Source organism: Salvia miltiorrhiza, chromosome 5, assembly GCF_028751815.1.
Source record: "Salvia miltiorrhiza cultivar Shanhuang (shh) chromosome 5, IMPLAD_Smil_shh, whole genome shotgun sequence".
NCBI classification, from domain to species: Eukaryota; Viridiplantae; Streptophyta; class Magnoliopsida; order Lamiales; family Lamiaceae; genus Salvia; species Salvia miltiorrhiza.
The window spans coordinates 19,384,023-19,399,954 of NC_080391.1; the positions used below are offsets into that span (position 1 = coordinate 19,384,023).

A 15,932-nucleotide genomic window follows, 5' to 3' on the forward strand; every position below is an offset into this window, starting at 1 on the left:
TTAACTTATTTTTTTAAATAAAAATAAGATTTAGTTATTTTATTGTATTCTCTACATTGTTGTTATTTTTTAATAATTTTTTTGAAACTTTTTATTTTTATTAAAAAATAAATTAAAAATAAAAATTGCAAAAAAATTACAAAAAAATAACTATAATGTAGAGAATACAATAAAATAACTAAATTCTATTTTTATTTTAAAAAATAAATTAAACAAATTAAAATTTTCTCAATTAAACTAAATTGTGGGTGGCCACAATGTGGCTGTATAGGCTTATTGATAATTTATATTGTATATAAATTTGGCATTTATAGTGTATATTAATAATTGATACACGAATATAGAGTAAATTAATATACTGCAAATGATAATACTTTATAGTTTAGCTTAAATACTTTAAACCTCTGACTTATATATATTGTACTACAAAAACACACTTCATTTCATTATTATTATTGTTCAATTTTATTAGCTATTTTATTTAAATACTTACTATTTTACGCAAATACTTTAAACCTCTGACACATGAGACTAAATGAGAATGATTAACTCAAATAGCTATTCTAGGAACCGGGTTTGAAGAGGGGTTCAGCGGGTTTATATATAAATAAAGCTATGCCACGTGTTTTAATCCTAAGGGGTGATACTCACTACATGTATCCTAGCATGGACTTTTCCGTATTTTTGTATTGTAAATCAATGGGGCCCACCCTTATTATTTACCTTTACTTTAAACTAAAATCACCTTCGATATCAAAACTTAAAATTAATTAAAAGCGTTTGAAATGTATTATGTAAATAATCTTGTTGTGTTATTAATTTTATTGACAGATTTGCGTTTAAATAGTGGAGCTTACCATTTACCAATGGTTCAAATTGAAAATTTAGACGTCCGGTAATGAAATCAATGGCATGGGAAGAGAAGGCAATCCAAACTATGGGCTTGAAAATTCGTACTTCAATTTTGATATCGAATAAACATATAAATTTTAAATCCAACTTGATACAAAAAATTAAAAAACAAAATCGCTACAAAGAAAAAGGTTAAAATATTATTGCAAAAATACTGAATATTTTTAATTAACTTGCAAGCTATCCTGTTACTCCCTTCATCCCGCGAAACTTGAGCAATTTTTTTTGGCACAGATTTTATGGAGTTAGTATTTTATATGTAAAGTGTGGTAAGTGAAAAAATATTGTTTGTGTTAAGTGTGGTATGTGTAAAAGAGAAAAAAAGAATAAAATGAATTTTTTTTGTCATATAAGGAAAGCGCTCAAATTTTGGTGAACAATCCAAAAAGAAATATTGCTCAAGCTTCACGGAGAAGTATTTATTACCAATGCCGATTATATTAGTTCATTGCCTTTAAAAAACATATTTCCCGATATATTGTGCTAAATATATATGATAAATTATCATTTATTCAAATGTTATCCAACCACATGAAGTATTGTTCAAACTTCAATTAATTTCATAAAAGAATAAAATACATGTATTCTTCACATTCTTAATTCTAACTTTATTACATTCGCTCGTTATAGTTCCATTATCTTTAACTATTCTAATGCTTTAATTTTTCACATTATATCTATTACCGTCCGTTCTATTTCCTAAAAATCATGGTCTTATTACTATATCGATATGTTTCTGATAATTATGATTTTTTTAATTTAAAAATGATTCAACAAACATCTTCACTCACTATTTGTAAAAAGGTGTGAGACTCAATTTCAATTCAAATACAATTATCACATTTTTTTTTTCTTTAAAACTCATGTCATTTATTGCACCATAATTTTTTAGAAATGGAGAGAGTATTTTTACTTTGACCATATATTGTATACTTAATTTCTTTAAGGTTTCTTGCCTTCTTCTAAGCCGGGAAGAAAATATATGGGATGGAAAAACAATCATATTTAAAGAATAATAATGCAAGTCAAAAATTGAAACTACAAAGAATTATGCAATCTTTTCATAAATTATAACTGAATTTCAACTGGATTTCCTTAGGCCAAAGTTTACATATTCAAATTCAATATAAGTTTATCGCAATTAAATTTTTAAATGCTATTCCTTCCGTTTCATTTCAAATGTGTCAAAATTATAGAATAATACTATAGTTTTGAGATATTTAAAATGAAATAAATTGAGTATAATTTACTTGTTACATATGATTTCTAAATTATTGCACAATAAAGTGATTTATTGAATGGTCACCCAATATTAATATTTTGGGTGCGAATTCCTATAAATAAATAAATAAATAAAAAATGAAGGAAATTTTCCCGCCACGGCGGAGCACGGTGGGCCGTTGATGAAGTTATCGTGATTGTGAGGCGTAGGATCATTTCGGCGCTGTTTCATTGGATATTTTGGAAAAAGTCATAGCAGCATGCATTGAAAAAAAACCAGTCATGTTCACATAGCATGTGCAATGATCAAAAGTGTGGAAACTCAGTTTGGTGTGTATCTTTAATGCACCAACTTGGTATAGGAATATAATAAAGCAATTTGACCACAATATCCAAATTACTTCATTTATAAAACAAACACAAACAAAAAACTACCTCCTCCTCCACTTTACTTGGCTATAGTGTAAATTATTGTATATTATGAATGAAATCACTATCATGATTGGAAAGTCCGGCTGAAAATTCTCTATGGTATATCTTATAAAAATCGAGAAAAAGATTTAGGAATTTACGGCAAGATTCGTACACGATAATCCCACGAGCACAAATTGGTCACTAGTGTGTTCATTTTCATTTCACATTGATTCATATTCATATAGTCTAGTTTATAGAAGGTTGGACGGGGTAAAACAAATTAATGATGCCTAATGTTGTAAACGAGTCGAGTCGAATACAGCAAGTTCGAGCTTGATCATTTTAATATGAGGGTGTTCGAGTTCGATTCGAACTTCTGTCTTATTGTCGAATTGGGCTCATCACTCATTTATCGAGTTAGAGCTTGGTTCAAGATCGGCTTGTGTGATACCCGATAATGTCGAATTTGAGTTTGAGCTTGAGCTCAGCTCGTCAGATGTTTGCATAAAATGATATTTGAGCACGAATTCGTTGAAAATTCATGAAAGACTTGAACAATGTTTAAAATGTGTTGTTGATCTTAATCACTATTCGAGCTCGAGCTCAACTCGTTTAGGACTCGTGTACTAGCTCGATTAAAGGTTTGTGGACAAGTTCACAAACATGTTCACGAACAAATAAATTTGAATATGTTCGCGAGTTCATCGAGTCAAGCGTTGTTAGGCTCGAGTTCGACTCGGTTTAATTATCGAGCTCGAAGTCAAGTTCAAGCTCGAGTCGTTTACTATCGAGCTTCGAACAAGCTTTCTTTTAATTGAATTTCGAATAGCTCTGTTCATTTACAGATTGATGTCTTATGTTTACTTTTACATATTAAAATAAGGAAGTGAAACGTAATCCAAATTTAATAACTTCAAACCAAGTTAGCGAAGTACCTTGGTTTTCAACTATTTTAAGAAAGAGACACATGAGAAAAGCTTAGACAAAAAGGCCCAAAGGTCTCCTCAAAAAAAGAAAAGGCCCAAAGGTTAGAGACATAAAACAAACTAGGCCCAAATAAATATGATAATTAGCCCACAAACAATATTTGATTTCTCCTTCAAATTCTTTTGTCAAATATTAGGGCGATTTATTCACTATATCCCCAATTTACTTATTAGTATTTACTTATTAGTACGACCTCCCGTGTGATGCACAAATTACGATATATTTATTTTTAAAATTTTAAATTATAAAATTATATTAATTTAAATATTAGTATTTGATTTAAAATAGTGTATAATAACAATATTATCAACTTAATGAGTATAATATGAAATTTATTGAGTATTATATAACAATAATTAAATACGTATAATAATATTAAATTTATAGATTGTAAAGTAAATACTTTAAGTCGATCTCATTTTGAGCAAATAACATTAATCATCAATAAAAAAATTAATAGATGTCACTTAATACAACAATTTTGGGTTCTTAAAAGACAAAATTGTATTATTACTATTAAAAATTCATATTTAAATAATACAAAATTAATAAAAAAATTAAAAATACAAATAATATAAAAAATGAAATATAAAAGCAAAAAGTTAGAGACATGAAACAAACCAGGCCCAAATAAATCTTATACTTAGGCCACATACAATATTTCATTTCTCTTTCAAATTCTTTTGTCAAACACAATTTCTTTTAGGGCGATTCTCTATATCCCCATAGTCCATCACAATAAATAAGTCATTCTATACGTTACTTGTTTTCTTCACTATAGCCGTTCATTTAAAAACAATATTATAAATACTAATAAACGTACTATATTATACCTGTAGTTCCAATTTTAAGAAACAAAAGATTGCCTGTGTATAAAATGACCAATATATCAAGTAATAATTTGGGAGTCATGAGCTACAAGGTAAAATAATAAATTCATAATTATTTTAAATAAAAAGTTAACTTGAATAAAATGAAGGCCATGGCCTAGTAAAAGCCTTCTTTCAATTGCATGAGCTGTCAATATGTAGATGATCAATTTTAACATTTCGTCAACCCAAATTTAGGCCCAATTTGTGAATTTTTTTTTTACTTAGAATTTATATTCGGACAATAATTGTTTAAATTATATATGTACTAGTGATGAAGAAACGTGGTACATGCTACTACAGTCAAAACAATCACTAATATGTTAAATTTTTTACACTATCACAAACCCTATATGAATTACAGCTTCAAGCAGATATTAATAACTACATAGTAAGTGTTGGTGTTGGTCCCTCTCTATCCCTATGAGCAATAGGGTTAATGTTGTTACTCGTATTCTGAATTTTGTTGAAGTTTTGTAGCTCCAAGAAGAAGAATTGTGGGATTTAGAATGTTGCAAAACAGAAATAGGTCCTCAACTTGTTGAAACCAGCCTTCTTTTCTTCCCTCGTCGAGCTTCCTGCACTGGTGCTCGGGGTCTCGGCACCTTTTACAGAATCGCACAATACAGAAGAACCTACGAGCAAGCAATAAATGATCAGTGTTTATTAGTGATGTTATTTAGAAAATGGACTTGTTTTTCTTGACATACCGGAAACAGCAGCCTGCAAAACTACGTCGCTTTGCATGCTAAATCTGTAACCCAAACTTGAAAATTGCTCCTGTCTGTAACTCTTCTCCACTTCCTCCTCAAGATCCCGCAGAAAATCCGTGGAGCCAAAATATTCTTCTGATAACTTGCTCGGACAGCTTGAATTCTGTGAGCTTGAAGAATGTGATTCCGGATCTTCTAAATCATTCAATTCCAAGAAGTCGCCTCTCGAGAAGCATTCTAGTTCGGACAAGTCTTGGGGAGGAGAGTTTGGTTTCGTATCAGATACGACTTCACATTCTCTCTTTGCCTACAAATGATTTAACCACGTTCAAGCACAAACGGAATAGACAACACAAACGGAATAGACAACTTCAGCATCAAACTTGGACATAAACATTTTACTAAAACTAAGTGAAATGATTCTTTCACAAGAACAAAGATGGCAAATCACACAACGTAGGCTTATAAACACCCTAAATTTGGCACCAGAAGTTTCTATAGTGCAAAAAAACAAAACAATTCATTTTTTTTTCTCATTTTGGTACATTCAGCAGAATAAGGTTTATGGCATTGCTAATATATGTTTTAAGTAACATATGACAAAAGCTAGGGATAAAGTCATAAACCAATCCTAGGCAATACTATAGCAATCGAGCTCGAGAAGTGAATACGCCATATAGGAGGCATCTTTGTATCTTAGATGAACAGCTAGAAAAAAGATCTAAAAGAAACAAACAGAAAAGATCCAATGAAAATGGTTTCGTGTGAGCAAAAGAAGTAATGGACGAGGAATAATCAGTATTAGTAGTAGATATCAAGATTCACTACACTAAGGAAATCTATTCAAAAGATAAACGGGATATGAACCACAAAACCTAAAAATCAAGCCACTGACCCTACCTGAGATTCACGCTCAGTGTCTTGGTGAGTGGTTATATTTGTGTCAGAATTAATTGACTTCACTGGATTGATGTTCTTTGACTCGATCACGTTTTTGCAATTTTGGGGGTTCATCTTGCTTCTGGATATTTGGTCACTACAGAGGAAGACTCTGCATAGCAATCTGGTGGCCTGCACAATCTCCAACCAAACCGGCAAATTTACTGGTAGGTTGGCTTTGATATAAATAAAAGAATATAAAAGAACCAAAGAAAATGCTAAATTGTTCCTTTGTGTACCTTTGGCCTACATTTGTCACTTAATTCCTTGGGCGTAATCATGTACTCTTGCATAAGCCAATTAGTTAGTTTTCCATCAGGAGGTAAGCCTTCAAAGTATTCGAGAGTGGTTCTCCAACCATTTATCACATTGTTTGAATAAACCTCACAAGCTTCTCCTTTGGCTTTCCAGAACCCATGAGCCGATTCTTTTTCCTCATTCGAGTGGACCAAGTACCACATTCCTTCTGCGAGGAGGACAACATTTGTAAGATTGGGAGCAAGCTTTAAAACCTCATGGTGACATCTGGTTTTATATTGTCCTTATTATTATGTTTACCCAAATCGCCTCAAAGCAATTATATATATGACAATTCTCGAGTAAGGGTGTGGTTCAAACAAATGTGAGAACTTTTGCACTGAACCTATAAGTAAGTCATGACATTTGCTGAGTGTAGAGTTCAATGCACTTACTTTATAGGTTCAGTGTAAGAATTCTCACAGTTATCTCGTAATGAGAAGTTTTTATTTGAACCACTCCCTCTCAAGATATCATACTCTAAAATTGGCTGTTGACATCTGAATCATGTGTTTGAGTATTGATGATGAGGGCCTCTGCCATTAAATCTGGATCTTTAACTATAAGTTGTTCACATAAACACAACAACTAAATGGATTGAGTAAATTTTCAACAATAAAACAATAAATAACCACATTATCAATACAATAAAATTAGGAAACTGACCATAATAAGACAGATTCAATCAGAAAAATGCCAAACACTCTTTCTGCCGTTGCTGGAAATTAATTTACATTGTTGCATTACAGTAAGAAAAACAAAAGCTTCAGGTAGTTAGATATCAACTGCCAATTAGGATCAAACAAGAATTATGAAACCAATGACAACATAATCGACACCATGTGAAGATCCCTGACCAAATTGAATCAATGGTGATTTAACCCTCAACTTGTTCTACAAGAGATGTTAAACAAGAAGATCTACAGCCCAAACTGAAAATTAACTGTTACTGTAGTTTTGGACCAAGTCAAGAATAATTCAAAATTCAACTTCTATAAATCCTTAACAGCAAGAATTAGAAGACTAACCAGGTAAATTATAGGGTGGGTACAGGAAAGGGCTTGAATCTTCTAGCACGTTATCGGGGAGGTAGGATCCTGGTGAGTAATCTGCAAGTAACGAAATGATTTGCTCATCACTCCAGTAAAAACCAATCTCACAAGGAGGGGGCTGCGCCGGGGGACACATCTCAACCTAAGTGAGTGGAGAGCAGCAAAAACACGGTGCTTTATCTGATCGAGTAAGAGAGAAAAATGAATTGAAGCGCAAGAATTTCCATCTAGACTAAACAAAAAGAATATGAGAGGAAAGGAAATGAATCTAAAATGATAATAACCATTAACCAATAACCACAACCCAATTTTAAGTAGATCTGAATGACTGCAGAAAGTCTAGTGCTATATACATTGTTGGCCAATTATGCAATGGCTAATATTCAAATTACAATGCAGAAAGCTTTGAGCAAAAATAGTCCCCTTTCGCACAAACTATGGCAGAGTTCACTAAATCTAAACCAAAACTCTGGAAAAAAGAAATGAAAAGGTGAACCACAACTTTTGCAAGAAATCTAATAAATTTTACTTGAAGGTGAACATAAATTATTGCAATATCCCAGTAAAATGTTTGTGCAAAAGGTTTCACACACACACACAGTGTGTGCACAGTTAATGTATACATATAAACTGACGACTTTTACCTTAAATGATTCAAGTTGGAGAAACTGTTGAATCCTACTATCATTCAATCATTAAGTTTTTGAGTCAAGAAACAGGGAAGAAATAAATGAAACAAACAATCATAAATCGATCGACCGGGACAAACGTAATAATTGCAACCAAAATGTCTACGATTTGGCTCAATTGGGAAAAAAAAATGAAATTAGACAGCATACTGCACATACGCAAGAACACATGAAATTACAAAGCTCCGATACTTCAAGAAGAAGAAGAAGAAGAAGAAGAAGACAATACACGATGAAATTTCAAATGATTGACAGAAAAACTCTCATCACAACATGACGAACCAACCCACAAAAACCAAATGAAAATATCAATCAAAAGACCAAGAAACAAAGAATCAAACAACAAGAGCAGCAAGATATGATAAATAAATTAGCACAGCAAAGAACACAAAAAGAGTTGAAAAGAAGACAAAATTGATCGACGTTTCTGAAGTGCAAGATTGTACCTTGAGCTGCCAGCTTGAGTGAGTGAAACCCTCTCTTCCAAAGTAATCCAAATCAGGAACGAAATATGATGAGCGAGGTCGGTATTTATAGGGGCAGCGAGTGTGAGGGAGTGGGGGGTTTTGCTAAGCTGACCGTGGGTTGGTTACTACTCGATCTCACAGTAAACTGCACTACAGTGGCTGCGGTTGCTTAACGAGAGAAGCCAATTACGTGGCGGCGTGGCAGTGGCGGGATTACGCTGCTGAGTCTGAGTCACCACCACCTCAGCCTCTTTCGAGGAAGATTCATTTTTGTTCATCGCTGCTGACACCATCTACTCCTTCCTCGCTGACGCCACAATATACCTCGGCTTTACCATATACTCCCACAGTCCCACTCCACCAAAACTATTTCGCACTACTTTTAATAAAACAATTTCTAGGGTGCTTTTAATAAATAAAAAAATTCACCATGTAAAAATAGATGATTGAATAGATGTAATAAGGTGACTTTTTTAGTAAATAGTAAAAGATTTTTTAAAATTAAATTATTTATAATCTTCATATTGTAATAAGGTGATTTTTTCAGTAAATAAAAGATTTTTTTAAATTAAATTATAAAGATGAAGTATGGAGTTCATATTCTAAAAATAAAATTGATATATTTTCTTCGTCCATTAAAAATTTATCACATTATGAACGACACAAATTTTAATAAAATTATTGGTAATATTGTATTTATGAATTGAGTAATTCCTCCATTTCTTCTCTCATGAAACAGCTTGAGACTACTCAGGGGAAGATTTCTGCTTCTGGATACACGAACGATCTCTTTGATGAGGAGGTTAGTCTTCAGGCAAAGCTAAATGTATCTTTGACACATAAGAACTGTTTGCTTCAGCAAAAAAGTCGTGCAAACTGGCTTCGGGATGGAGACAGGAATACTGAGTTTTTTCACCGTTTGACCAAGTTCAAGAAACGGAATGCTCCTTTCACTCGCCTCAAGATTGATGGTAGAGAGACTTATGATGCCACTATTATTGAGAATCATATTATTGACCACTTTACGTCTCTTTTCACTGATGATGGTCGACCTTCTGGAGATCAGTTAGAGATTGATGCGCTTTTTGAGTCGGGGGTGTCTGATGATCAGAATGCGCGGTTGGTAAGTATACCCGATGAGAGTGAAATTGCGGCGACGGTTTTTAATATGGATGCTTTAAGTGCTCCTGGCCCTGATGGTTTCTCTGGTAACTTCTTTCAAAGTTGCTGGGATGTGATTAAAGCGGATGTCATTGCGGCTGTTCAGAATTTCTTTCGCCATTCTTATTTACCTTCTGGGTGTAATTCCAGTACGATGATTTTGATTCCCAAGAAGGATTCTGTCGACACTGTTGCCGATCTTCGCCCGATTGTCCTTTCGAATTTCTTATTCAAGATTATCTCGAAGATTCTTGCCTCTCGTCTTGGCGTGGTGGCTGCGTCTCATGTTTCTGACAATCAATTCGGCTTTATTAGCGGGCGTAATATTCATGATTGCATCATGCTCAGCTCGGAAGGTTTCAACTGTATGAAACGCACGGACAGGGGACGTAATATGGCTTGTAAAGTTGACATCCGAAAAGCCTTTGATACTATTCGATGGGATTTTATCTTGCAAGTTTTGCGAGCTAATCACTATCATGAGAAATTCATTTACTGGATTTCTATTATTTTCAGCTCGGCGAGGCTTTCTATTCTCTATAATGGTCAGCTGCGGGGATATTTTGCTTGTTCTCGCGGAGTGCGTCAGGGAGATCCCCTTTCTCCGATTCTCTTTGGAATTGCGGAGGATATCTTGAGTCGGCTTTTTAGCAGCTGCGTTGATTCTGGGCATCTTGAACCGATGCGCTATAGTCGAACTTTTCAATGCGGATGACGTTATGATCTTTTGTAAAGTTACGGTTCGGAATGCTAGAAAAATTCATAAGATCTTTTCTTACTATGACTCTATATCGGGTCAGCAGTGTAGTCTGGAGAAGTCTTGCATTTACTTTGGTTCGGGAGTTCTCAATGACAGGAAAAATGCTATTCATCGTGAGCTCAGTTTCACTACCGGGAACCTCCCTTTCAATTACTTGGGAGTTCCAATTTTCGTTGGGCGTCCGAGAGCTTCTTTCTTTCAGGCAATTCATGATAGGATTGTCCAGAAGTTTGCTCGATGGAAAGGTCGTCATCTTTCTATGGCTGGGAGGCTTTGTTTAGTCAAGTCGGTTATTCAGAGTTCGATTGTTCACTCCATGATGGTTTACAAATGGCCAAAATCGTTACTGCACTCCCTTGACAGGAAATGTCGTAATTTCGTTTGGTCGGGAAATATTGATAAACGGCCCAGCTGTGCTGTTAGTTGGGGTAGAGTCTGCTCCCCCTTGAAAGAAGGCGGCCTCGGCATTAGATCTTTTACGTTAATGAACAAATCTTATTTGATGAAGCTGGCTTGGAAGTTAATTCAGGGAACTGTTTGGGCGCATTCAATTCTGAGATCGAGATATCTAAACAATTTTGGGGTTGCAAAGGATTCGGTGTCGAACTCTTCTGTTTGGATTGGGATGAAAGAAGAAGTCAATCAGTTGGTGGATGATTCTTATGTTTGTATTGACCGTGGTGAGCATACTTACTTTTGGCGGGATGATTGGCTTGGGTACAAGCTTGTGGATAAACTTAAAATTCCGATATATATGCATGATTTTCTGAGCTTCTCGGTTAGTGATTATTTTTATGATGGTGTTTGGCATTTCACGACATCCTTTGTTTCTCGTTATCCTGATATTGTGGATGATATTCTGCGTATTCCGATGGGCAGCCAGAGGGATACGAGATATTGGAAACAGTCGGTTAAGGGTGAGGTTTCGGCCTCTTTGGCTTTTTCTAATATTTGCCATCGTTTTCCTGCTGTTAGCTGGGGCAAATGGATCTGGGAGGACTTTATTCCGATGAGGAGATCTATTCTCTGTTGGCGTGTCCTCCATGGGCGCTTGCCTACTATTGATGTTCTGATCCGGCAAGGTTTAATTGCGCCCAATGCTTGTTCTTTGTGTCTCCGAGATAGTGAGACGATTTCGCATGTGCTTTGGGAGTGCTCGTGTGTTCACCCTCTTTGGACTGATTTTTTAGGTTGGTTTGGTAAAGAGAATCTCTTGGGGTGCATGGATATTCATTCCTTCTTAGTTCTGGCTTGGAATCTATCTTGGAGTTCCCAAATTGGTTCTTTTTGGAAGGCGGGAATTATCACTCTGATGTGGCGTATCTGGTCGGGACGCAATGCGCTTATTTTTGAGGATTTGTGCTTTGATAGACGTGCGGTTTTGGCCTTTGTCAAGGCTTACTTTATGGAGATTGATGGGGTTTTCCGGAAGTTGGGTAATATTTCTAATTCTTGGGCTGACTATTCGATCACTCGTGCGATTGGGGTGAGGAGCCGTGCTGCTCCTCCCCCCTGTATGGTGGAGGTTCACTGGTGGCCTCCCGTTGGTCAATGGATTAAAGTTAATACAGATGGCTCGGCGGCGGGAGCTCCTGGAGTTATTGCTGCGGGTGGGGTTTTTCGAGACAAGTGGTCTCATGTCCGAGGTTGTTTTCATTTTAAAGGCGGCAACGGCTTTGCTTTTGTAGTAGCCCGTTCTTTTAATTATGATTAAAACTAGTAAATGCAAAAATTTTTATAAATGAATCCAGTTTATGGTCCTAATTTTTTTTATCAGAAACGGAGTTATTATTTTAGCTTTATACTTTTATAACGTATAAAAAAAAACGCGACGGATTATTGAGCCATTCAATAATTATTATTTCCAAGTTGTAACTGACTTAGCAAAGTCATGTTATTTATTAATCGAAAAACAGAAGCAGTTATATTTATTAGTGCATAGAAGTCGAGGAATTATTTCGACTGCAACGCAGATTAAATCTACGGATTTAATCTAAGTTAAATTACAGTTTATTAAGTTAGCAGGAAAGGAAAAAGATATCAAGCAAGATACAGAAATGAAATGATTGAAAATCGAAGCCAATATTTTATTACAGTATTAGCATCACCAAGGCATGAGGATATACTTCATTTATTCATCAATCTCATTCTCATACTTTACAAACTCTTACAACCAATTTTCGTTCATACCTTCCAATTACACCACAATAAATTGGCATTTGCATAAAGAAGAAAAGAGAAAGAAGAATAAGAAAAGGGAAAAGGAAAAGGTGTGTCCACCAAGCTTTGCTCTCCACCAAGCTTTGCACTCCACCAACTCCCTTCCCCACCACCACACGCAAGAATGCATTAACATTCCCTTATACCTGCAGCAATGTTATAACAGAGAATTTCTTGCATAGTCGAACACCATCACAAACATCAATTTACAGCAACTCACTCCCATCCATCATCTGGAGAAATCAACAACTCTTCCCATATAATCTCATTATCAGCTAGCAACTCCCTCATATTTTCTTTCCGCGTGCGCTGTCATTCAAATGGGAGGAATTGATTCAGCTGCTATCAAGCTGGAAGAGTATTTCCCCCACTGCATTCAACAACGCCAACCAAAAGAACAAAACATTTCAAGGTATTGCTTAGCCTATATATTGTTTTCCGTCACACATTACTGCATTCAAGCATGATAGGCGACATAACCAAAGCATAATCAATTCCAGATGATATAAGACTCTCATAAGCATGATAACATAACAGACGCAGGCTTTATCATGTAGAACACCAACCACTGTTGTGAACAAGTGTTAATAGAATTCGAGTTTGAACGAGCATAGTACGAGTCACATGCGAATGAGAGTTTAGATTGCATCTGTTTATATTCTGTCGTTGCGGACCGTTATAACGAAAAGAAAAGAGGCGAGGATTGAAACTTAGCTTTAAGAAATGAGGCCGGCTGCCTGATCGGTCGAGCCAAGACGACGACGACGGCGGCAGGTCTTGCTGCCTCGGCGAAAATCGTGCGACAACAGCAGTAGTGTCGCGAATAGAGCAACGACGCTGAATCGCCGGCCTTCCACAGACGGTGGAGATGACGGCAGAACCATGGTGGCGGAGATGGAACAGAATCAGGGCTCGACTCCCTGCCTACTTTGACGTCTGAATCGGGACCGGAACGACTCAGAGGAGGAGGCGAGACGACGCCGGCTTCGCCGATTGATGGCCAGGGAACCGCGGCGGCGGCGATAGTTATAGGCCGAGATTAGGGCTCAGATCTTGGGGCGACCTCCCCTGATTTTGAGAGACGACAACAGAGGCAATTTCGGATGCAACAGTGCAACGAGAGAGACCGGAATACGGCAGCGTCGCCGGCGATTTCAGGCGAGAAAAGGGGCTGACAGGTCGCGTCCTATTTTAGAGAATTAGGGCTCGATGACGCCGTTGGCTGATATGGTGAACTAAGGAGGAAGTGAGATGAGGGCAGAAGGTTCGTCTGACCGTCGACCTCGCCGAATTCCGAAGCCGCGCCGGTGAACCCTTCCGTGAAGAGAAACCGCAACTGATCATTGAGAAAAAGGGGCCGGCTGTTTTTCGGAGATAAGGAGAGAGAAGCGGGAGCGACCACGCCGGGCCTAGGCTCGGCGGCAGCCGACGCCGGTCGGAGCAGAGACGGCGTCTGGAGCCTGGACTGATGTTGAGGGAGGCCGACTGTTCTGGGGTAGGAGTTCTCGACTGATTGTTGAGAGAGATGAGGGCCGACTGTTCTTGAAAGAGAGAGAGAGAGTAATTCTTTTGGGCTTCCCCCATTTAACTCATAGTTGGGCCTAACTTTTTATTTTTCAATTGGGCCGATTGATTTGAAAATGAGAAAGAGAGGGCTGAAATGAGGCAGAGCTGGGCCTTGTTTTTATTTTTATTGGTTTGGGCCATTGCATTTAATTATTTTGGGCTTGAGTTATTGATTGGGCCGAATTTGAGCTTCTTTATTTTAAGGAAATTGGGCTTTCCCTTTTAATTTATTGTGGGCCGAATTATTTTAAACTGGGCTTGATTTTAATTTAATTTCTTGGGCTTTCACAGTTAAATTCGAATTGGGCCAGTATTTTATTTAATTGGCCCTTCTCATTAATTCTATTGGGCTCGATTTAATTAAGGAGTTGGGCTGATGCATATTTTATGATGGGCTATTATTCTAGTCCCATTTATATTTCGTTGGGCCAGTTTAATTCATCATTTTGGCCGATTAAATTACCTTTTTGGGCTAAGATTAATTCTTTTCAGTCCACATTAATTATTATTTGGACCCCTATTTTAATTGTTTTGGGTCGAAGACTTTTTAAGTTGGGCTTTAATTCTTTTAAAGCTTGAGCTGAAGTTACTCCTTTGAGCTAAGCCTAGCAATATCAATTTTTGATGGAGCCCAATTATTTATCAGTGGGTGAGCCGATTCGTATTCAGTAATGAGCCGCCCAGTTTATTAATTAATGTTTTTGGACTTCGGACTTTAAAACGAGCTATTATCATTTATTTCTTTAAAGCCACTGGTTTATTTAATTAATTGACTACTCTCTTTTGAGCCTATTAATTATTTGAGGTTACGCTAGTAATGATGTTTCTATCGAAAAGCCCGATAATTTCTACAAGGTCACACCTCGTTTAAAGCCGAGTTAGTCATTTTTCAATCGAGTACAAATGCGAGATCTATTTTACAATTTGAATATTCCGATGGGAAAGGAAGAATCACAGCTCTATTCGACCGCGTTGGACGGAAGTTAGTTAAATCTATTAACAAGGATTAATAGTAGAATTCCCGATTATCGCTCAGAAGATTAGTTCATGCATAGTTAATTATGCTTTCTCATTATTTGAGAATTTTCCTCGAGGCAATGTCTTATTTTACATTCTCGTGATTAAGGTCAAGCGCGAGAGTAAGAACTATTCAAGAAGTCACAGTACTTAGCAAAACTTTGCGATCAGGTGGGCAATTTCTTACGCGTAAATAAAATGCTATGCATGTGTTATGCTTTAAAATGCAAATTGGATCTTCAAGTGTGGTATGCTTTATTATGCTTTACGCTAAATGATTTACGCTTGATTACGCTTATTTACGCTTGAATGCTTTACGCTGATAAGTTTATGCCTATGTTTGATGCTTGCGTCTGTTGGGGGAGGCCTCCCTCAACAGTACGATGCCGTGTCCGCTGAGGAGAGCCTTCCTCACGGCGCGATGCCCGTGTCCGCTGAGAGAGGCCTCTCTCGCGGCGCGATGCCAGTATGCCAGTGTTACAGCGTCTATTGGGGGAGGCCTCCCTCAATAGTACGATGCCGTGACCGCTGAGGGAGGCTCCCCCTCACGGTGCGATGCCCGTGTTCGTTGGGGAAGGCCTTCTCCACGACACGATGTTTGTTAATGAAGATTGATGATGAAGAATGCCCTTATGCTATTTAAGAATT

At 36.6% G+C, this 15,932-nt stretch overlaps 1 protein-coding gene across 4 annotated transcripts; it reads right to left on the bottom strand.

The window, feature by feature from the left end:
• Positions 1 to 4,695: 4,695 nt before the first annotated feature.
• LOC130986575 (NAC domain-containing protein 41-like) lies at positions 4,696 to 8,910 on the bottom strand. Of its 4 annotated transcripts, none has more exons than XM_057910013.1 (6): positions 8,540 to 8,910; positions 7,381 to 7,584; positions 6,295 to 6,521; positions 6,017 to 6,187; positions 5,114 to 5,423; positions 4,696 to 5,038 (listed from the first exon to the last, which is right to left on the bottom strand). In XM_057910013.1, exons 2-6 carry the CDS (start codon positions 7,538 to 7,540, stop codon positions 4,908 to 4,910), a joined length of 999 nt encoding a protein of 332 aa, XP_057765996.1. In that variant the 5' UTR covers positions 7,541 to 7,584; positions 8,540 to 8,910; the 3' UTR covers positions 4,696 to 4,907. The 4 variants fall into 4 exon arrangements, with proteins under 4 accessions (XP_057765996.1, XP_057765995.1, XP_057765997.1 ...); XM_057910012.1 differs by having other exon boundaries at positions 7,381 to 7,546; positions 8,540 to 8,861; XM_057910014.1 differs by having other exon boundaries at positions 7,381 to 7,461; positions 8,540 to 8,609.
• Positions 8,911 to 15,932: the final 7,022 nt, after the last annotated feature.

Bases quoted from the DNA above. Each gene is read 5' to 3' on its own strand.
- LOC130986575 (XM_057910013.1), bottom strand. From the start codon at position 7,540: ATGTGTCCCCCGGCGCAGCCCCCTCCTTGTGAGATTGGTTTTTACTGG. The intron at 5,424-6,016 runs GTAGGGTCAGTG...AATCATTTGTAG, and splicing joins ACACTGAGCGTGAATCTCAG to GCAAAGAGAGAATGTGAAGT. The intron at 5,039-5,113 runs GTATGTCAAGAA...GCTTGCTCGTAG, and splicing joins TTTGCAGGCTGCTGTTTCCG to GTTCTTCTGTATTGTGCGAT.